The sequence below is a fragment of the Channa argus genome, chromosome 2 (genome assembly GCF_033026475.1).
Source record: "Channa argus isolate prfri chromosome 2, Channa argus male v1.0, whole genome shotgun sequence".
NCBI lineage: Eukaryota > Metazoa > Chordata > Actinopteri > Anabantiformes > Channidae > Channa > Channa argus.
The window spans coordinates 26,569,793-26,588,740 of record NC_090198.1 but is presented as its reverse complement, the minus strand read 5'-3'; the positions used below and the strand labels follow the sequence as shown (position 1 = coordinate 26,588,740).

Sequence of the window (18,948 nt, the reverse complement as noted above, 5' to 3'; positions counted from 1 at the left end):
CAAAGTGGTGGCAGATCTGGTGGAGTTGACAGGTGTCACATTTTTGCTCATGCAAACAGACATGGAGTCCTATGTTGTTCAAAACACAATCACACTAATCTCTGGTGTAAAGAATGACTCCATTGGATTGACACAGCTTCATTTATTTATGAACGGATTGACAGTGATGAACAGATAGTCATGGTTTGTAAGCTGAAGACATTAAGATGTCCGTGTTGTTCTGTGTGATGGCGATGGCTTTAAATTGACTTGGGAAGGCAGAGAAGCTGGCTGCTCATCACTATCCTGGCAGTTTGGAATTGTGCTCATTTTGAAATTATAGTACCCCGTTCTCCACAGATACTCGACACAATACCACCTAGTGTTGGGATACAACCTTTTCCTCTGTCTTCCTATAGCCTAGGATACATTTAGTTGCTTTATTTGCTTTCAATAAAGACAGACATAAATATAGAATTGTCACTGTGCTAGTTGAATGAGCCATACATGAGTTCACTGAAACAGCCTCCTGAGCTTTGAGGAGGATGAAGTCTGGGGAGGAGGCTCCCTGTCAAAATGTTTAAACAACGTTTATAGTTTCGGCTACCCGAGTCTTTGTATACACAGTTTGGCCGTTGTTCATCTAGCACCTAACTGTATGTCAGCACCACATTCTTGTTTTATGGCTCTAGCTGTGACGGCGGGGGAGGACAGCGCACGTGAAGACAACAAGACACTACCAAACAGGATTTACACTGTAAAATACAAGTGATTGTTGGACATATTTTTACAGCGGCGTACTTTACAAAAACTGCCACGTGAACATTCAGCCAACACATAACACAGCTTTCCCTACAGATGAAATCATGGTAGACGTCCATCTTCTATCACGCCACTGTCCTCTCGTACAGGAACCAAATGCGAGGGAGTCGTTATTGCAAAAGCAACATTTTTACCATCCCTCAATATAAAAATAAAATAAATAGTAACAATGTAAAAAGAACATATTGTATTATATCTGGGTAAGGTCTTAAAAACATTAAAGCAAAAATATTCCCTTTTGTCTTATTACACATGTATATTGAGCTCATATCCATTTTATACACTATGTGGTTTTGTACAGACAGTGAGTAAGCAGTTACACTTAGTGACTCTGGTCCAAAACTGTTTTTTTGATGACCAATGTTTTCATTTTCTGCAGTGTTTTTTTTTTTTTTTTTTTTTAAATGACCCTGCAACAAACTGCAGTTGTCGGAGGAATCCTCCAGATGGTGACACAGGATCACGACAAAGCCCTGCACATATTCACAGCAGTTTAACGTGCATGTTTTATCTCTACGAGCTTAGCCCAAGAAATCTAAAAAATGCAAGAACCTTAGGAGTCTGAATGTTGGTACAGTAGTTAATCTAACATAATCTAACTACAACACAGTCCATAACTCTCTGCCATCTCCTCTCTGTCACGTAGGCGGGTTGAAGCAGCTACTGGAGCGTGACATGCTGACTAGACTGGTTTGATTTGGGAAGAAATGGAAACAATGGGAGAGTTAAGACTGGAGAGTAGAGAGGGAATGCAGAGAAGTGGGGAGAGGAGAGCCACACAGAAGAGAAATATATTTTCTATTTATTGTTCAGCTCTTGTCTCAGCCGGCAGCCCACGGCTGTGATGAGTGCAGCTCCTTTCCCGCTGCCGTCCTCTGACAGCAGGAAGTTGACATCACACTGAGGAGCCAGTTCTTTAACCGTCTGGTGCATAATTCCAGAGAAACTAGATGAGGAAATGAGATTCCAGGTGTTAAAGTAATGCAAAAATGATGCACAGCATTAAAACAAAACCCATGTGAGCTGGTGACTATCCTGACAAAGTGTTCTGTCACATTGTAACACCCCTCCTGTCTGAGCTGAGCACTGCACTGCAGTCTGAGTCCTGCTTTTCTCCTGATCATCTTGTCGCTTTCTATGCAGCTGAGAGACAGGAAGCTCTCTTCTGTTCTGCAACTCTGTGTTACAACTTCTGCGACACATTTCCTACTTGATTGTTTCCCAAGTAAAGCATGACTTAAGCAGATTCCTTGCTTAGTCTGATTTCCCTTTGATTTAGGCAGGTAGCAAGCCACTGATGTCATCTGTGGTGTGTTTTTTATAGCACACATCTAAATTTGTCATAAAATGACTAAGACAGAAAATTGTCATTGCACACTTTTAAAATAAGCGACCTAGAAACTTGTTTGTTCAGATCTTTGTGCAGCTCTTCTCTGCCTTCATCTGCACTATGTTTTCTGCATAGTAAGATCATGTGGAATGACATTAATACAGAATTAATCCAGTTTTCCCATGCAGAAGATGAACATGCCATTTGTTTAAGTGCTAAAATATACATGTATAAAAAAATACTCCTTTTGAAACTATGGCCTGGTCACTATACCATCTCATAATCTTCAGACAGAGAGCGAATCACTTTGTTTAAACGATTAGTGGTAAATTAAACTCACTGTGGATGTAGTTTGTACAGTGTTCCGTCCACCCCGACAGTGATGTTGAGATGGTCCAGTCCTCGGTTCTCCCTGATCTTATCGACCACGGCGGCCATTCCTGCCCCACACAGCTGAGCTGCACGATGCGACACTGCTCCACAGACCTAACGACGAAAACCATAATCATTTCTGCAACAGTTCAGACACTGTACCTGCCACTGTTTGCTCAAACAGAAAACCAGTGCCTGGCTCTTTCATAAGTTGAGCTTGATAACAATATCATATGGGACGCTTTCACAGATAGACTACCACTTTATTAGGTACACCAAATCCAAATCCTACATTCCTGCAACACATCCTGGCTAAGGCTAAAATGTAATGACAGATTCACAGATGTGTTGCTCTATTGTACTGAGTTACTACCAGGTGTTTCTATTATTTTGTCCACTTAATTTGTATTACCGAGGCCAAGCATAACAACAACAACTCTCTGTGTAATACGAATGCACAATATGAGGAAACAGTTGAAAGTCTCACGAAGATTTATCACAGGACTGTTGTACTGCAGTGCGGCAGCTTTAACTAGGTGTACCTAATAAACTGGCTCCTGTGTAATAATGTTTTGATTGGACACAATTGTTTTTAATGTACAATATCCTGTTATACCTTACCTCTTTGACTATGATACTGTCGTCACAAGTGCTGTCCAACCCCAAGTGTTGCAGGATGGATCTCACCTGCAGCAAAGCCAATCTATCACTGGAGAGAGAAACAGAACAAAGAAGAGTTATTTGCAGAAAGGAAAGGAAATAAAATGCTTAAACAACTTTAGCGAAAAGTAAATTAATTAAACAGCGAATACTCAAATGTCTTACTTTTCACCTCTGTGAGTGATACAAGATCAATGGTGTAGACAGGAAAGCTGGTATTTTTACCTTTCTATTTGTGAGAGGAACTTTGTTTCAAAGATGCCTCTGGTCTTCAGCGTTTCAGAAATCTGTCCTCTGAATAGGAAACCTCTCTTCGTCAAATCTATGAGGATGTTTCTAACAATTTCCCCGAGGTACATGCCACTGCACATTTTCTCGTATCTGTAAAACACAGAACACATTCATAAATATACATATGCATGTGTGCATCCTCATGAACCGGATGTACTGTAATTCATACAAGAAACAAGTGATTCTGCTTGTGTGTGTACGTGAGGCACATTTTAACCTTTGTTTGCCTGGATTGAGGGAGAACTCATCCACAGAGCAGTCGTAATCTGTCCTAATGTCATCGAGGCACCCGTTGTCTCCGAAAGCCCCCCACTCCATGTTGATGCACATCTGTCCCTCGTCTCCTTCAATCATCTCAATGTTCTTCATCTCCTCCATGTAACATGCATTACTGCCAGTGCCTTTAAACAGACAAATGCATTAGAGGAAGAGACCGCAAAAACTGAACAGGTATCATTAGAATAAAAAAGGTGAACTAACCAGCGATGAGCCCAATCTCACAGGTGGGTTCTTCATAGGCACAGGTCATCATGGTTCCCACTGTGTCGTTGACTACGGCCACTACATCCAGGTCAAACTCCTTGAAAAAGGACACGATTCAATCTCATTGGTTACGTTTTATGGACATTGTCCCACGTTTAACTGAATCACTACCGACAGGAAGACATCCCTTGCCTCCATCCTTTTCCTAATATCTTACCTCTCTCCTCTTAATGGCCTCCCTCAACAGTCCCACCACATCTTCTCCTTCGCAGTCTGTTGCCTTGAAGCCTTTTGTCCATGTCACAAGGATGCCCTGCACAAACAATTAAATACATTCTGTATATCAGATGACACTCTTTGACCTTTCCTCTAAATGCTAGTACAGCATGCTTATCTGTGCTTCCATTTTACATCTTTGGTTTAAGTGCAGCATATCAGGAAAAGGAAGGAAGGGCGGCACTCACAGCATCCAGGCTGGTCTGTCGGCAGGGGAACGAGAAGGTGAAGCCCAGAGGGAGACGAGTGTTCTTCATGCCCATGTAGTCCAGGAAGTCACTGATACACTGCACAATGTGATCGAACAGCTGGTAGACGATGGAAGACAATGTGTAAGATTGCACTATATATTCAGAGAGCCATGTGCAAAAAAGTTAGTACTGCCACTTTTAATTCTGTGTGTTTTTTGGTAAAAACAATAAAGATTCATCTGCAAATTAAAAAAAGGAAATTTGAAGACTAAACAAATACGGTTTGTTTGCATGGGATTCCAGGAGACAGCATCTTTGGTCTAAAAAGAACATGAAAGTTCACAAAACCGCATCTGAACAAACCACAAGACTTCAGGGACAATGTCCTATGGACAGATGAGACCAACGTGGACTTGTTTGGTCTTAATGTCCAGCGCCGTACAGCACTTCAGCAGAAACAACCTCATACCTAATCTCAAGCTCAGTGGTGGAAGGGTGATGATTTGGGCTTGTTTTGCAGACACAGGACCTGGGCACCTTGCAGTCACTGAGTCGACCATGAACTCCTCTCTATACCAGAGAATTCTAGAAGCAAATGTGAGGCCATCTGTCCGACAACTAAAGCCTGCTTGAGCTTGGGTCATACATCAGGACAACGATTCAAAGCAGACACACAAGACCATCAGCTAACTGCCTCCATTGTTTCTTTAAGCATTTACAAGTTTACAAGTTCAGCCCACACCCTGCTTACTGTGTTACATCCATGCACTTTATCGCCTGACTATAACGTTAATATTGCAATATAACAACGAAGCAACAACAATATCTTGTGGATGACATATGGCACAGCTCTATTCCTTCTAAAACCCCTGCACATCCACACGTCTTCACTAATTACACCTCTGCTCACACTTATTTTGAAAGGGCAAAAAGAGTAAAAGAAACATTTTTATTACATGAAAATAATATTCAATGCAGATTCAACTTCTACAATTATAATTTGTTAACGTTATCTTTTAATTTATTTATGAAAGGGGACTGATAACTTTCAATAATATACTAAAACTTTATTTGTACACTCCTTGAGCATTTTTATTACTTGTGACACTGAAGGAACATTTGTACTTGCTGGACCATCCTAATCTTCTCGGTACCACCAATGTGGCAGTTTAAAGTTTTTGGCCCATCTTTCTGTTTGCATCCCTTCAGTTTGTTCAGATTAAGTGGGTGCAATGCCTGGTGGAGCTCACCTCCTCTCCTGTGCCCTGCATCACTTCTAGGGGAATAGCATAGATCTTGTTGTGCATCTCCACTGATCTTCTCTTCCCAGAGCGAATCTTGACCAACAGAACTCTGAAGTTGGTTCCTCCTAAATCCAAAGCCAGGAAGTCCCCATTTTCTGCACATACAGGAAGATAAAGTAGGTGAGAAATTAAAACAGTCCCCCCCATGTCAAACACGCAGACATGTCAGAGACACAGCACACCGTGTTCAGTGCACCAAAAGTAAAGCCGTCACTATGTAGATCCAAATACATGTCTGCATTGGAGATGAAATTTCCCTGCATATTGGTATCTGTGTATAACCCCTGGTTCCCTTCTTAGTTTACAGGCATGTTCTCTCTAAAAATAGTTTTAATGTTTGGGCCTGAGGGGTGTGTGGTGGTGTGTGTGTGTGTGTCTCACCTGTGCCATCGGGAGTGCTCTGTACAAATGTGGGCAGCATTTTGACAGTAGCAGAGTCCTGAGTGCTTTTTGACAGGCCATTCTGGATCTCTGTCCTCATACGCTTCTTTACCTAAAGAAACAATGGATACTTTAAGTAGCAGATGTAACAAAAATCGATCAATGCACACACACACACACACACACAATTACAGAATCTTTTTCTTCACACCTCTAGCAGCTGTTGAGTTGTCAGGCGGAACTCAGACAAAGTTTGGGCAATTTGGTGCGATCGTTCAGCAAGTCTGTAGGCCACCGCCGTCACCATGGCAGCCCCCTTTCCACTGCCGCTCTCTGACAGGAGGAATCGAACATCTGAATCCGGGACCAAGCGACGGACTGCCTTATGAAGACGCCGAGCATACCTGGAGTAGTTGTGAACAGTGAAGAGAGTTTAACACATTTTGTATTAGGGATGGTGCAAACTGGAACAGGGAACTGTAATGAGATGCATGATGATGCATGACAGAGCCTCCATGCTGAATAAAGCTGTAAAGCATAGCTTCACTTACTGTGGGTGCATCTTGTAGAGAGACCCGTCAATACCCACTGTGGTTCGGAGTCGTGCCACTCCTTTGTTCTCCTTCAGTCTCACTAAGATGCCCGCCAGTGTGGCAGCTATCAGGTTGGCAGAACGGGAAGACACAATGGTACAAACCTGAACAAGCAGAAGAGGGAAAGTAGAGCCATCAGTCAAATGGGGTGCAAAAAAGTTAATCTTGCACCTCATATTTTAGGTCAACTCCTTTCAGATCGCTGGTAAAAAATAACTGATGTTTTGTGCTTGTAAGCAAAGGCTCTGAATACCACACACATTAACATGCAGGCTTTTATTTTGTTTGCTCCATTTGCTTTTAATTAATAGCTGGAACAGCTCCTAAAAATAAAATCTAATTCGCACGATTCTGTTTTAGCATCAATACCCACATGCTGCACAGCGATGCAGTCGTCAGCTGAGGGCTCCACACCAAGTTTGATCAAAATCTCTTTGGTCTTCGTCAGCCCCTCCTTACTCCTGAAGAGCAAAGAGACACAATAAGACAGAGACAGTGTAGGACTGGCTGCTTGATGCAGTAAGCTCATTGAATCTATGCATGTCGACTTACTTCTCAATGGCTGAGACGTGCTTGGTCTCAATCTTCCCTTTGGTGAGTAGCTCGGGGGTGATCCTTCCTTCGAACAGCAGGCCTTCTCGGGCCATCTTCACCAGAATGAGACGAACCAGCTCGCCCATGTACATACCACTGACCATCTTCTCAAACCTACAGCATAGTGAAGAAAAAGAAGAAGTGGATAGTCTCTACCCTGCAGTTCCCCCACGGCTCTCAGAGCAGCTCAGGGACAAACAAGGACGTAGCACTTTTGATTTGACATACAGCTGTTTGCCAGGGTTCAGAGAGCCTCGGTCTATCTCTCTGTCAAACTCTGTCCTGATGTCTTCCAGCCTCCCGTCGTCGCCGAAGGCTCCCCACTCAGTGTTCACACACATCCTGCCCTCGTCTCCCTCCACCTGTTCAATGTGGCGCAGCTCCTCCATGTAGCAGGCATTGGTGCCCGTACCTAAAAGCACAGAAATACACATCCATGGAGTTTGACCTCATTTCCATACTACTGATTCATCTCGTGAATGGCAGATTCCATTTAATTAGACTTATTTCTTGGCTGTTTGAATACACAGCTTTAGTACCAATGATGATGCCGACTTCACAGCGATGATCATCGAATCCGCAGGTCATCATCGTTCCAACTGTATCGTTTACTACAGCCATGATGTCCGCCTCATAGTCCTGCAATATTTAACACGCAGACACATGGAGAAAATGAGACGTTATCCCGGATCCCAGTTTGAATTCAACACAATACATCACAGCAAACAAGCTCCACACTACAGAGCTAAGCGTGAATGAGACAGACTCACTCCTCGTTTCTTAATCGCTTTGTTGAGCAGTTTGACAACGTCCATCCCTTCCACTCCACTGGCCTTGAAACGCTTTGTCCATGTTATCAGATACCCCTGGAGCCGAAGGACAGAGGGTTGAGGGGAAAGTGGAAAAGTAAAGAGATTTGATGTTTAGTGTGGCACACATTTAGCTGTGGATCATGTCTTCTTCTCAGGTGAGACCTTATAATAGACAGTAACCTTTCTATATTTGAATAGTATGTTACAAAGAAGTCTGCAACCTCACTGCAATCAAGAAAGGAGCTTTCCAGTCCAGCTATTGATTATTAGGAGATGGGCCCTTGGACACAAACATGTAAAAGTTCCCCCAACCCTCTTGTACAGGACCCCCGGGCTGAAAGAGACTCTCATTGCTCCTTATATGTCTGCTTTTTGGTCATTTGGTTTATGTTTTGTTTGTTTTTTATTTTTACTTTTAAAAACTATGAACAGTTACTTTGTCTCTGACCTTCTCTGCCCCCTCAGCTGCCCGTGTAGGTATCCATCCATTTATATTAGGCATAGGAGTCAGTTGTGCTTTACCTCATCTAGTTTGGTCTGCAGGCAGGGGAAAGAGAAAGTGAATCCAACAGGAAGTTTCTTGTCTTTGATCTGGTGTTTTTCCATGAAGTCACCAAGACACTCTGCCACATGGTCAAACAGCTGAAAGGGAAGTGCAAAGGGGGGGGAGTTGGTCTCAGGTGGATCTGTGGAGGACACGGTGCGTGCACATTCCACCTGTGTTTTTCAGTATAAACCTACTCTGGTTCCATTGCCGTGAATAATGTCGTCCGGCGTGTCATAGATTTCACTCTCCATCTGAACCGTCTGTTTCTTCTCGTGGCTCACTTTGACACGGAGAATCCTAAAGTTACTGCCTCCCAAATCCAGTGCAATGAAGTCTCCTTTCTCTGTTGGTTCAGGAAACGTGGGACAGAAAAAGCAGAGAAATGTGAATTTGAACTTTTTTCTTAAATTATTTTCTAGCAGCAAATGCAACATGGTTTTAGTTTCAATCATAGTTACTGAAAAACAAAGCTACTGAAAACTACCACAGCTGAGGAGACGGGGCTTTAACTCAACAGGGTGTCATTCATATTCAGCACATTTCTCAAATGTTAGCTTAGCAAACAAATACAGCTCCCACTAGATTACAGTGAATTAATGGCTCACAATGTCCAGACTATACACAACATGAGAAAGCAGTTAGCCAGTACAAGAATGCACTGAAGATTAAACAGCTGGGGAAAAGGAGCCGAGCCTAGTGGTGCTGTTAGATAATAGCGTCTTTGTAAGCAGTTATTTTAAACATGATCTTCTGGATTGACTCTTATGTGTCAAAACCGCTGTTTTAACACACTCTAGACTTTGATCTTATCCACGTACAGAGAACAAGCAGATGTGTGTAGACAGTAGGCTGCACTGCTTTTGATGGCGTCTGTCATCTGTAATTACTGGTAAATCCAATAAACTCTACAGTGCAGTGTTAAATGTCATTTGGTTGTTTGGGGGAATGTGTTTGTCTTATAACGGTCTGATCCGAGGAACTTCAGCAGAGTTTAGCTCCATGTCATAACTCATTGCCAGCCGGAAACAAATGGGGCACTGAATTTTCATAAGAAGTGATAACAGATATGATCTGTTTCTGGTTAATTACTCATTAAGTTTCCTTTCTTCTCTTTATCCTTGGTGATCCAGGACAACGAGTTACTTTAAACAAAATAACATTCGTACACAGATAATAAAAAGGTTATAAAACGTGTTGTACGGCAGCTAAATCATATTGTAACCGATCATGATAAGAAGATAGGATGACTTTAGCCGTCTCCACTGTTTATAAGGTGAAATAAAATGCATGTTAATTTCCTGTTCTTTGTAACAGAATCAGTCCCACCACCACCACCTCTGACAAACACAGCAGTAGCTCAAACAAACTAAACAAACAAAAAAAGCAAAAAGTAATGAGCGTTCTGCTGAACCTTGCTGTTTATTGACAACAAGTGTAAGAAAATATCAGTAATCATTCATAACTGCCTGCCGTATCATACAGTACGCAGAGTGACAGTTCACCAATCAGATCTCAATCCAGAAAAGATTATACTCGCTCAATAGCAGCAGTTATGAGTTACATGAAGCAGCTAATGCTGTTAAACTTTGTGCATCGTTGCACTTTCTGGACTTTAATTTTCACCATCTTCTCTCTCAATGGCACCAGGATTAGTGCGAATAATTAAAGGCTATACATGTGGATGCAGAGCCTTCACAGTGTAGTAGACTATAGCAGCGTTATGATTTCCTTTGTATCGACCTGTGTTTGCATGTAATGGAAAGAGGGAGACAGAGTGTGAGCTTGCTTCCGTTAATATTCAGCTGTCTAAGATCATAAAGTCAGTCTTTCAGCTGCATTGGACAGACACTTTCTTCCTCAAGTACCTCTGCTCTCTAACCAGAAACAAGAATCATCAACAGCTGTCTCAAGTGGCTCTGCTACTAATCGAACCACACACACTGCAGCAGGGTCGTCGTTTGCAGACTAGGTCAACGTTAGGAACCTCCTGCTGCAGTCTTTCTGAAGTCGGGCTGAGGCAGAGATCTCTATTGCAATGAAAGGTTTTCCTTTAAAATGGCCAGGAGTGAAATATCTTTCATCTTCACTGGACTTCTACCCAGACCAATAGCTTGTGTGGTAAAGTAGCCCTTCCAGCTTAATTGGACAAACCACAAAGAGCTTGAGACAAAACTAGCCCTGCAGCCTGACCTTGTTGAACTGATTTAATCACAAACAGCATTTCCACCATTGTGGGTCAGCATGGTTATAATAAAGGGTAAGCGGTACTAACCAGAGCCATCAGGGATTGAGTGCACAAACGTTGGCAGCATCTTCAGTGCAGCGGTGGGATTAGTGTCCTGACCCAATCCTTTGACCAGCTCCCTGCGAAACCGCTGCATGATGTCCAGTAACGTCTCGTCGGAGAAACGCATGGAGTACAGGTACTTATCAATCTGAAATTAAACATTAGTGTTAATCTTTTTGAGCCTTTCAAGTAATAATCCACAAATTAAGATTCACACATGCACATAATGTACTGCCCACACAAAAACACAAACTCATACACTTCTGATAGTTCAATTCAAGTGAATATGACTCATTTGCCATTATTTCCTGACTAACTAGACATGAATCATAGTATATGTCTATGATTCATGTCTAGTTACTATCTATTTTTATATGGCTATATACTGGAATATAACTAAATAGTTGTAATTGCATAATTCAATTGCATCTCTCATATCATGTTTTACAGACAATGAGTAGCAGAGCATCATCAGTGTGACACACTGCAACTCTGGAAGAACGGGGTGTATCACTCTTAGTTCTGTTATCAAGGACTACTAATTACGCAAAAGAAGGGTGTTCCTCGTGGTTTATTATAGTTGTGATCATGATGTGGCCAAGTTGGAGATATTGCAGTTAAAAAAGAAGACACAAATGATTTTTGCTAGGAAGGGTCCATGCAGTATAGAGGACACAGCTACAGTAGTTTCAATAAAGGCATAAACATCACTACTGGAAATCATGTATCTTGACCAGACAGAGTGGCTGTTGAAAATTCCCACTGTGCAAAGTGTTGCAGATAAAACATCAGACTGCTCGGGTTGTTATGTGGCGTAACATCTGAGCAGGATGTTAAAACTACCCTGGTGAAAGCCACTATAGCATCACACTGTGTGGTGAAACAAACCAAGGGCAGACACAACTCTGATTAAATGTCACGTTCATCAGGAATTGCTCTGTAATTCAGTAAAGTCGGTAAAGCTGAGCAGGATTAAATCTTAGGCTCCGGAACTGGATCATCATCAGTGTGTTTCATAGCAAACGCTCGCAAAATACTGTATGTCAGGGCCACTGTGGTTCACAAAGACACACATTAGTCAATATGATTACACACACATCAATGCCTGTGTGCACTGTGACGTTCATGTGGGCACTGGGTGATAATTTACTACTGCTACACATTGTTAAAACTATCACAAAGGAATGCTGTAACTTCCCGTTCTGGGAATCACACAAACTGTATTTCCTGCATCAGCTCTGGTCTTCGCCAACGGGTTCAGGAGCATGGCAGTTAGTGAGTGTGTGTACTTACAGGAAGGAATTTGCATCAGACGGAAAATGGAAATGGATTTCTTAGGAGAGAATTATAGTGTGTGTGTGTGTGTGTGTGTGTGTGTGTCTGTGTGTGTGTGTGTGTGTGTGTGTAAACACACTGACTCTAAATGCATGGAGAGTCACATGCACAAAAACAACACAATCCAAGCGGTAACTCCTCTGTAGGTTTGGCATTCACTATATTCTGTATAAACGTGGGGTCCATCACTGGTGTGAAAGCACATTAGCACATGGTGTTGTCATACATGAGTCCACAGCTGAGTAAACATGACCTTTCACCTTAATAAGAGCAATAAAATATGTGAGTACAGTAAACCTGCTGGGCAGGACCACACATACAGTAGGTCCACAGCCCATCCTGCGTTGAATTAAGTCAGAGGTTTGAAGAGATGTTTTAGGTAACATGTTGGTGATCACACACACACACACACACGCACACACACACACACACCAGAGTTACCAAACAGACTGTTTTTGCCTCATCAGCACAAGATGAAATAAACCCGCAGAGATTGAACAGTTTAAAACCGAGGATTTGAAAGTCAACTTGGTTCAATATTCTGGTTTGAGGCTTTGTCGTGATAAAACACTAAAGCTGCTCACAAACACACAAATACAAAGAGTTTGTAGTAGTTTTATATGTATTTTTGCGAGTCTGTTTGACCCTATCTAACATGAGGCACCATGGCACCACAAACGTCTGCATGGTTGTGTGCAGACTCACGGTCACTTCTCTTCAAATGACACGACTGACATTCAGCCTGCAGATCTGTGCAGTTTGTGGTTCACTGTTTTGTGTCACAAGTGCTTGTGGATACATCTCTCTCTCTCTCCCTCTCCCTCTCTCCCCAATTCCTGTGACTTTTGCTTCAAATAACAAATCCGTGAGGGGCCTCCACAACCATCAATAGTGGTGACATCTCCCTAAATTAATGCCTATCTGCTAAGGTTACACGTTCACAGGACAAACCGCCTGTCAATTTTAATATGTCAACACTGTAAATCTTAACTAAACTGCATTTGTTATTACTGAACCTTGCATTTTCCAAATTTAGCTGATCATCCAAATCACTTTCACAGTCTGTGAATGAAGAGACTTAACTTGGATAAGTGCAGGTCATTAGCTCTGGCTGTCAGCTTATGTAAAGACATCTATTTCAGCTGCCATCTCATTCTGCTCATGCCAACTCCTGCTGCCTGCCTGAAGTGGATACACCGCTTTCTTCCCAGCACCACCCACCTCTTCCTGTTTGCATTTCTTATAATTTCCTACTGATGAAGCAAACTGCACAGCCTAATAGTACAGCATGAGCCTTTCTGATTGGGTTCTCTGTTGCTAATGCGTGTTTGGAAGATCTGGATTCTCATTCGACTGACTTAGTTAAAATAAGAATTTGTTGCTAATAGGCTAATTGAATGAGAATACATTCTTAGTGAGCCTTCTTAAATAACAATGTGTTCCTAGCTGACAAGTCTGATCCTGGTTACAAGGGGGAAGAACTGACAAATCCACACAATTTACATTACTGGAACAATCCCTAAGCACTTTATTGTCAGGCATCACCTGATCTCTGCTGTGAGCTTCACACTTTAGACACAGGGAAATTGTGTTGCCTTGTTACAGCTGCTCTCCACATCAAAAGGAAAAAAGAAAGGGAAAAAACTTCCACCAAACCAAGACAATAAACAAATTCAAGTACAAACTACTGGTCAGTAAGTAAGAAAACACCCAGCTAGAGGAGTAAACATAAATGAAATAAAAGCTATAAAAAAAAGGTATAAATAAGCTATTTGTCCATTTTGACCAATCTGTCCCCCTCCTTTTTACAGAAGGGGGATGAGTTGAACAGTTTAATGGCCAGTGGGGGAAAGGATCTCCTGTGGAGCACTTGACTATGTCCAGGATTAGAAGGAGTTTGGATAAAATGTCCAGTCTGTTACTGTCACCTTCATAATGCTGCCCCAGCAAACCAAAGCCTAGAAGATGGAGCTGGCAACCACGGACTCATAAAACATCCGCAGCATGGTGCTGCAGATGTTGAAGGAGCTTCATGTCCTTAGAAAATGCAGCCCGCTGGCCATGTGGCCATGGCCATGTATTCCCCTCAACACACCTCTGACACACAACTTTACAGTATGCGACACAGTCTGGAGCTCGGGTTATGTTTCAGGAAGAGATCACGCCGCCTGTATGTCCTCGCCTCAACTTTTCTTCCCCCTCTCCTTTCTGTTTGCATTCCTCCTCTCAACAATACCCTGTAGTCCTCATCACAGCGAGGTGGTGCGGGGAAGTAATGAAACCTGACTCCACATGCGCATGATGTCGTGCACACACAGCCCTGCCGTGTGGAAAAATACTGTTCCTCACTGTACACTGCTTCCTCCTGCACTTTCCCTCCTTTCCACCTAGGCGCACACACAAAAAACACTGCTGTGGAGGCCTGCTAACGGCCCACAGTTTATGAGGTATGAAGTACAATCAAGGACACCACCCTGAGGGGAGAGGCTCAGCTGACTGAGGTTCTTCGACAGCTGCAGATACACCACAAAGTGTGTGCAAACATCAGTAATATTATGTGTATTTTCACTTACGGCTGCTTAAATCCTGAGGGGCATGTTTCACAACTTAACAGCTACAGATGTGGTTCTCCAGGCCCCTGACAAGCGTTGCTCCTTGAGAAGTTACACAATAGCTGCACACCTGGGACTGTGTGTGTATTTGTGTGTAAGCCCATCACCTATGGTCACATGGTTCAAAGCTGGCCTATTTTAGGGAGGCAAGGAGAGGAAGAGAGCAGGAGTAAAGAGGGAGGGGGGGGCGTATCGTGTTACATCAGATCCTGGCTACTGCTACGTGCCTTTCACCTTAACAGAGTGCATTTTTGGAAGAATCACACCTGTAAACAACAGCTTTGTGATGCACCTTGTCTGGAGCTCAGCTGTGATGGAAAATAAGGGGAAGGAAGTGGTACAGTTGTGGATTTTGTTTTACTTTATTCAACACAAAAATTATTAGTATTAGAAACGCACAGTATGAGCAGCAAAAATATATTATAATGCAAACTTCAACAGTCCCAGGCGTAGACGCCCATCAGAGAATGAAGCTGGTGATGATTGTGTGACATCATCAGTGAGCGACCTTAAAGGGACGCTGCACCAATCAGAATGCACATGTTGGGAAATGGCTCAGGAGGTTTTTCAATTTCAAACAAAGTGTGAAGAGACTAGAGAAGAAAATAGCTAAACAACTAAAAATACGATGACACACGCACCAGCTTACACAATAAGACTGGGTCTATTGCCTAGAAGCAGAATTCTTACTGATGGATGGGGGGGGGGGGGGCAGCTCCTCAGGCAGCTCCTCAGCTGAGAAGTTACGAAAGAAACACATACACTGTGTTTGACTGACGTCACTTGTTTCCTATTTCACCTTGATCTTTTTTTAATTTATTCAGTCAGCTTTTCTTGTAGAACATACTCAAAGTGACCTGGTCTTAACATACTGCAGCCAAATGATGAAAGGCTGTAAAGTTTGTGTTACTGAATAACTTAATTCAGCGTATTCAAGGTCTTTCAGCTCATTTTCCTTTTCCACTCGGCTGAGCTCCAACGAGGGAAACGAAAGCATCATTTTAACGAGAACACATTAGTGAACCCTAAAATAAATGTGCTCCCTGGAGTCAGGTTTTGCCTTTCCCATCCCTCTGCTCGTTTTTGTCCTTTCACCCTTGCCACTCACTTCCTCTCCCCTTCTCTTTGCCACACCTCTTAAAAATCTGACATCACGGCACCAATCACACATCCGTGTCTCCTCACACACATTACTACGCTGAAACTCCCCAGTGCAGTTTGTCACGTCTCACCAGGCCACGCCGACTTAAACTCTGCTGTAAAAACTGATGTTAACAAGCACGAAACAAGTAGAGGGGAACTGTTTAGGAAAGTCCTCCCGTCACGATGAATGTTTTAGTCACTTCCTCAAAGAGCTGTGTCTCATCAGTTAGACTAAACTTGGTTTAACAGCAAAGTTATGACGATGACTGTATGAATAAACTCAGTGACCTCTGCGACACATGCTCCCCTCTCTTCTCAACCCTCTGCTTTCACTTCACATCCCCCTCACCCCCTCATTCACACAAAAAACAGCATTACAACAAATGAAGGAAACAGGGAGCTCTCACCTTTTTAACCTGGTCATCCTTGAGTTCAGTGAAGTAATAGGCTAGTAGCTGGGCCGCAATCATCCTGGTCCTCTTTTCTCTGTCTCACACACACATGCAGACTGACTCAAAGGCACACACACTCCTTCAGTCACACGATCACAGTCAGATGGAGAATAGTCTAAACTTAAAGGGTAAAAAAGAAAAGAGAAGAATACCAAAATGTCTACAGTAGCTCTACTTTGTCCACACAAGCTTTCACACAAGACACGTAAAAATATCCAATCCAGTGGGGTTTAAAATGGACAGGGCTGCTTCATGGAAGGCTAAGACCATACAGCTCTTCCTTCTTTGTGCATGTGAGTAGAGCCAGGAAGCATGAGTGAGACAGCAAGTTTAGCTGCAAGAGGCAGAGACAGAGGCAAGGGAGGGGCCACAGCATGAGCCCTGCCCACGCTATGAGAGCTCACTGGATAGAGAGTGTGAGGGGTTTAAGGAGTGCCACATCCTCTCCTCTGCCATTGGCTGCTTGGCTGAAAGCCTGGGAGGCAAACTGAGTGATGGAGGAGTAGTAAAGAAGCGGCACTGCCTCCACAGGAAGGAGGAGAGGCAGACGCTGAGGGGGATGGGAACATTAAAGAAAGAGGGAAGCAAGGTGAGGCGTGAGTTTGGGATCTACAAGGAAGAAGTAGAGTTAGAAAATGAATCATTCTGTCGTGATGTTACTCAGAGCCCTAATTAGATTTTTTTTTTTATCACACTGTCAGATGGGAAACTGTGAAGGGAAGGAGGAAAGGGTTTATTCAGAGCTTTGGTAAATCTCAGGAACACGACAGAAGGGAGGGTGAGGCAGGGTCAGTTCCAGTGTACGCGAGAACAGCACGACTGCAGGGTTTAGGTGGAAAGTTCAGGAGACATTTACTTTTGTTCCCAAACTGTAGGAGAATTGTTACAAGCTCTCAAATGCAGGCACTTCAGAAGATAAAGGTCAAGGTTACTTTTATTGCCTCATTTAGGAGGAATTCGTCTTAGCCTGAAGTTTAACGTTGTTTGTTTCCTCTATAGTAAATCATTTTTACAACAATCCCACACACACAGACTAAAACCAACATTAAATTGCTTTTATTTAATGGGAATATGTGCCCGTCCCCAGTCTAGGTAAGTCACGGCTTCTTACTCAGTGACGTGATTTTAATAGTAAAGTTGTTATAGGAAGCAGAGGTGAGAAGGGAGCCAGTGTCAGAGGAATTATTTTTTTGGCAACAATGGATGAACAAGTTCATCCAGGTTGTAGTGTGTTTTTAACCGGTGCAACATGTGTAGTAGTCGATTTACTGGGATAGTAACAGCGCTTCTATGTTGTTTGTTGCTTCCTGTCGCTCCTCTTTTCTTTTCTGTCTCCACTCTCCACTCAGCCCCATCTGGCTGAGTCAAGCGACCACCCACCCTGAGTCTGGTTCTGTTGGAGGTTTCTTGCATTAAAGGGAGTTTTTCTTCTCCCACTGTTGCCTAGCACTTGCTCTCAATCAAGGGGGATTTGTTGGGTTTCTCTGTAATTCTCCATGGTCTTGACCTTACAACTGCCTGTATCTGTTGTAATTTGGCACTATAACTTAAAACAGAATCCAATTGAATTGAAAGTGCCGTTGTTTGAAGGCTCCGCATGAGGCTGATCACCATCTGGACACTAAACTGCCTGTTTCCAATACAGTAAACTTGCTTAAACTTCTTTTCGTACAGTAAGTGGAAAAGTGCACACCTTCTACTCCAAGCTGCTGTCTCTCTCACTCACTGAATCAGCCTCTTTCCCTGATCTCCACTGTCCATTTTGAGACAGATGTGACATCAACAACAGGAGTTTGTTGTCTGGACAGAGGAACCACTGGCCCAGAGGAGCTGTAGCCCACATAATACACTTATTATGAAGGCAGTGGAGTTAATCCCATCTAGTTTACATTTTTTCGTGTGCAGATTTTGTCTCAGTTTGGAAAGAAACAGCACAGACGCCTGAGTATTTTAAACTCCACCTTGTGTATTTTAGTGTCTGGATGTTTTTTTTTTTTTTTTTGGTCATTGTACACATAGACTTGTTGTACTGACGTGTGCAGGGAGAGTGGTGCTTCACCAAAACCAGGTCTTTTGAGCTTTTCTACAGCGGATATTTTAACTCTTATACTTTAAAGTGCTAAGTTTAAGCATTGGAATATTTCAATTTGTCATCGTAAAGAAACTGCCCACATCGTTAGCTGCGCTTGCTGGACCATCAGTTATATTAGAGCTAGATTTAAGCATCCTGCTACAGGCTGAGACACAGATGGCACGTACAAGCATGTACAGGCTGGCAGTTACAAAATGACCTTAAATGATTTAAAGTATGAGGACATCAACAAAACAGGTTGTTTCATGCCCAAAACTACATGAAAGGCAAATGGTAGAAAATGTTCTATGGTCAGCTTAGAGTCCCCTGTTAGATAGTGAGAGGCAACTGGACTGCGCCAGAGGAAACCCACGTAAGCACAGGGAAAACGCGCAAACTCCCCACAAATGGCA

The 18,948-nt window shown here is 42.8% G+C and overlaps 1 protein-coding gene across 2 annotated transcripts in view; it reads right to left on the bottom strand.

Moving 5' to 3' along the window:
- Positions 1-127: 127 nt before the first annotated feature.
- Positions 128-18,948, bottom strand: part of LOC137105527 (hexokinase-1-like) — a 19,244-nt gene continuing 423 nt past the window's right edge. The window contains exons 1-21 of one of the 2 annotated variants that reach the window (XM_067487879.1): positions 16,420-16,798; positions 10,908-11,070; positions 8,830-8,978; positions 8,611-8,730; positions 8,047-8,142; positions 7,816-7,915; positions 7,505-7,688; positions 7,235-7,390; positions 7,056-7,143; positions 6,641-6,786; positions 6,301-6,493; positions 6,090-6,201; positions 5,655-5,803; positions 4,402-4,521; positions 4,155-4,250; positions 3,935-4,034; positions 3,672-3,855; positions 3,389-3,544; positions 3,125-3,212; positions 2,472-2,617; positions 128-1,747 (exon numbers count right to left, since the gene is read on the bottom strand). In XM_067487879.1, coding sequence (XP_067343980.1) covers positions 1,600-1,747; positions 2,472-2,617; positions 3,125-3,212; positions 3,389-3,544; positions 3,672-3,855; positions 3,935-4,034; positions 4,155-4,250; positions 4,402-4,521; positions 5,655-5,803; positions 6,090-6,201; positions 6,301-6,493; positions 6,641-6,786; positions 7,056-7,143; positions 7,235-7,390; positions 7,505-7,688; positions 7,816-7,915; positions 8,047-8,142; positions 8,611-8,730; positions 8,830-8,978; positions 10,908-11,070; positions 16,420-16,482 — 2,757 coding nt within the window. In that variant the 5' untranslated portion in view covers positions 16,483-16,798 and the 3' untranslated portion in view covers positions 128-1,599. Of the gene's footprint in view, positions 1,748-2,471; positions 2,618-3,124; positions 3,213-3,388; positions 3,545-3,671; positions 3,856-3,934; positions 4,035-4,154; positions 4,251-4,401; positions 4,522-5,654; positions 5,804-6,089; positions 6,202-6,300; positions 6,494-6,640; positions 6,787-7,055; positions 7,144-7,234; positions 7,391-7,504; positions 7,689-7,815; positions 7,916-8,046; positions 8,143-8,610; positions 8,731-8,829; positions 8,979-10,907; positions 11,071-16,419; positions 16,799-18,948 lie in introns of those variants that run through there. The other variant, XM_067487870.1, reaches the window with a different exon arrangement.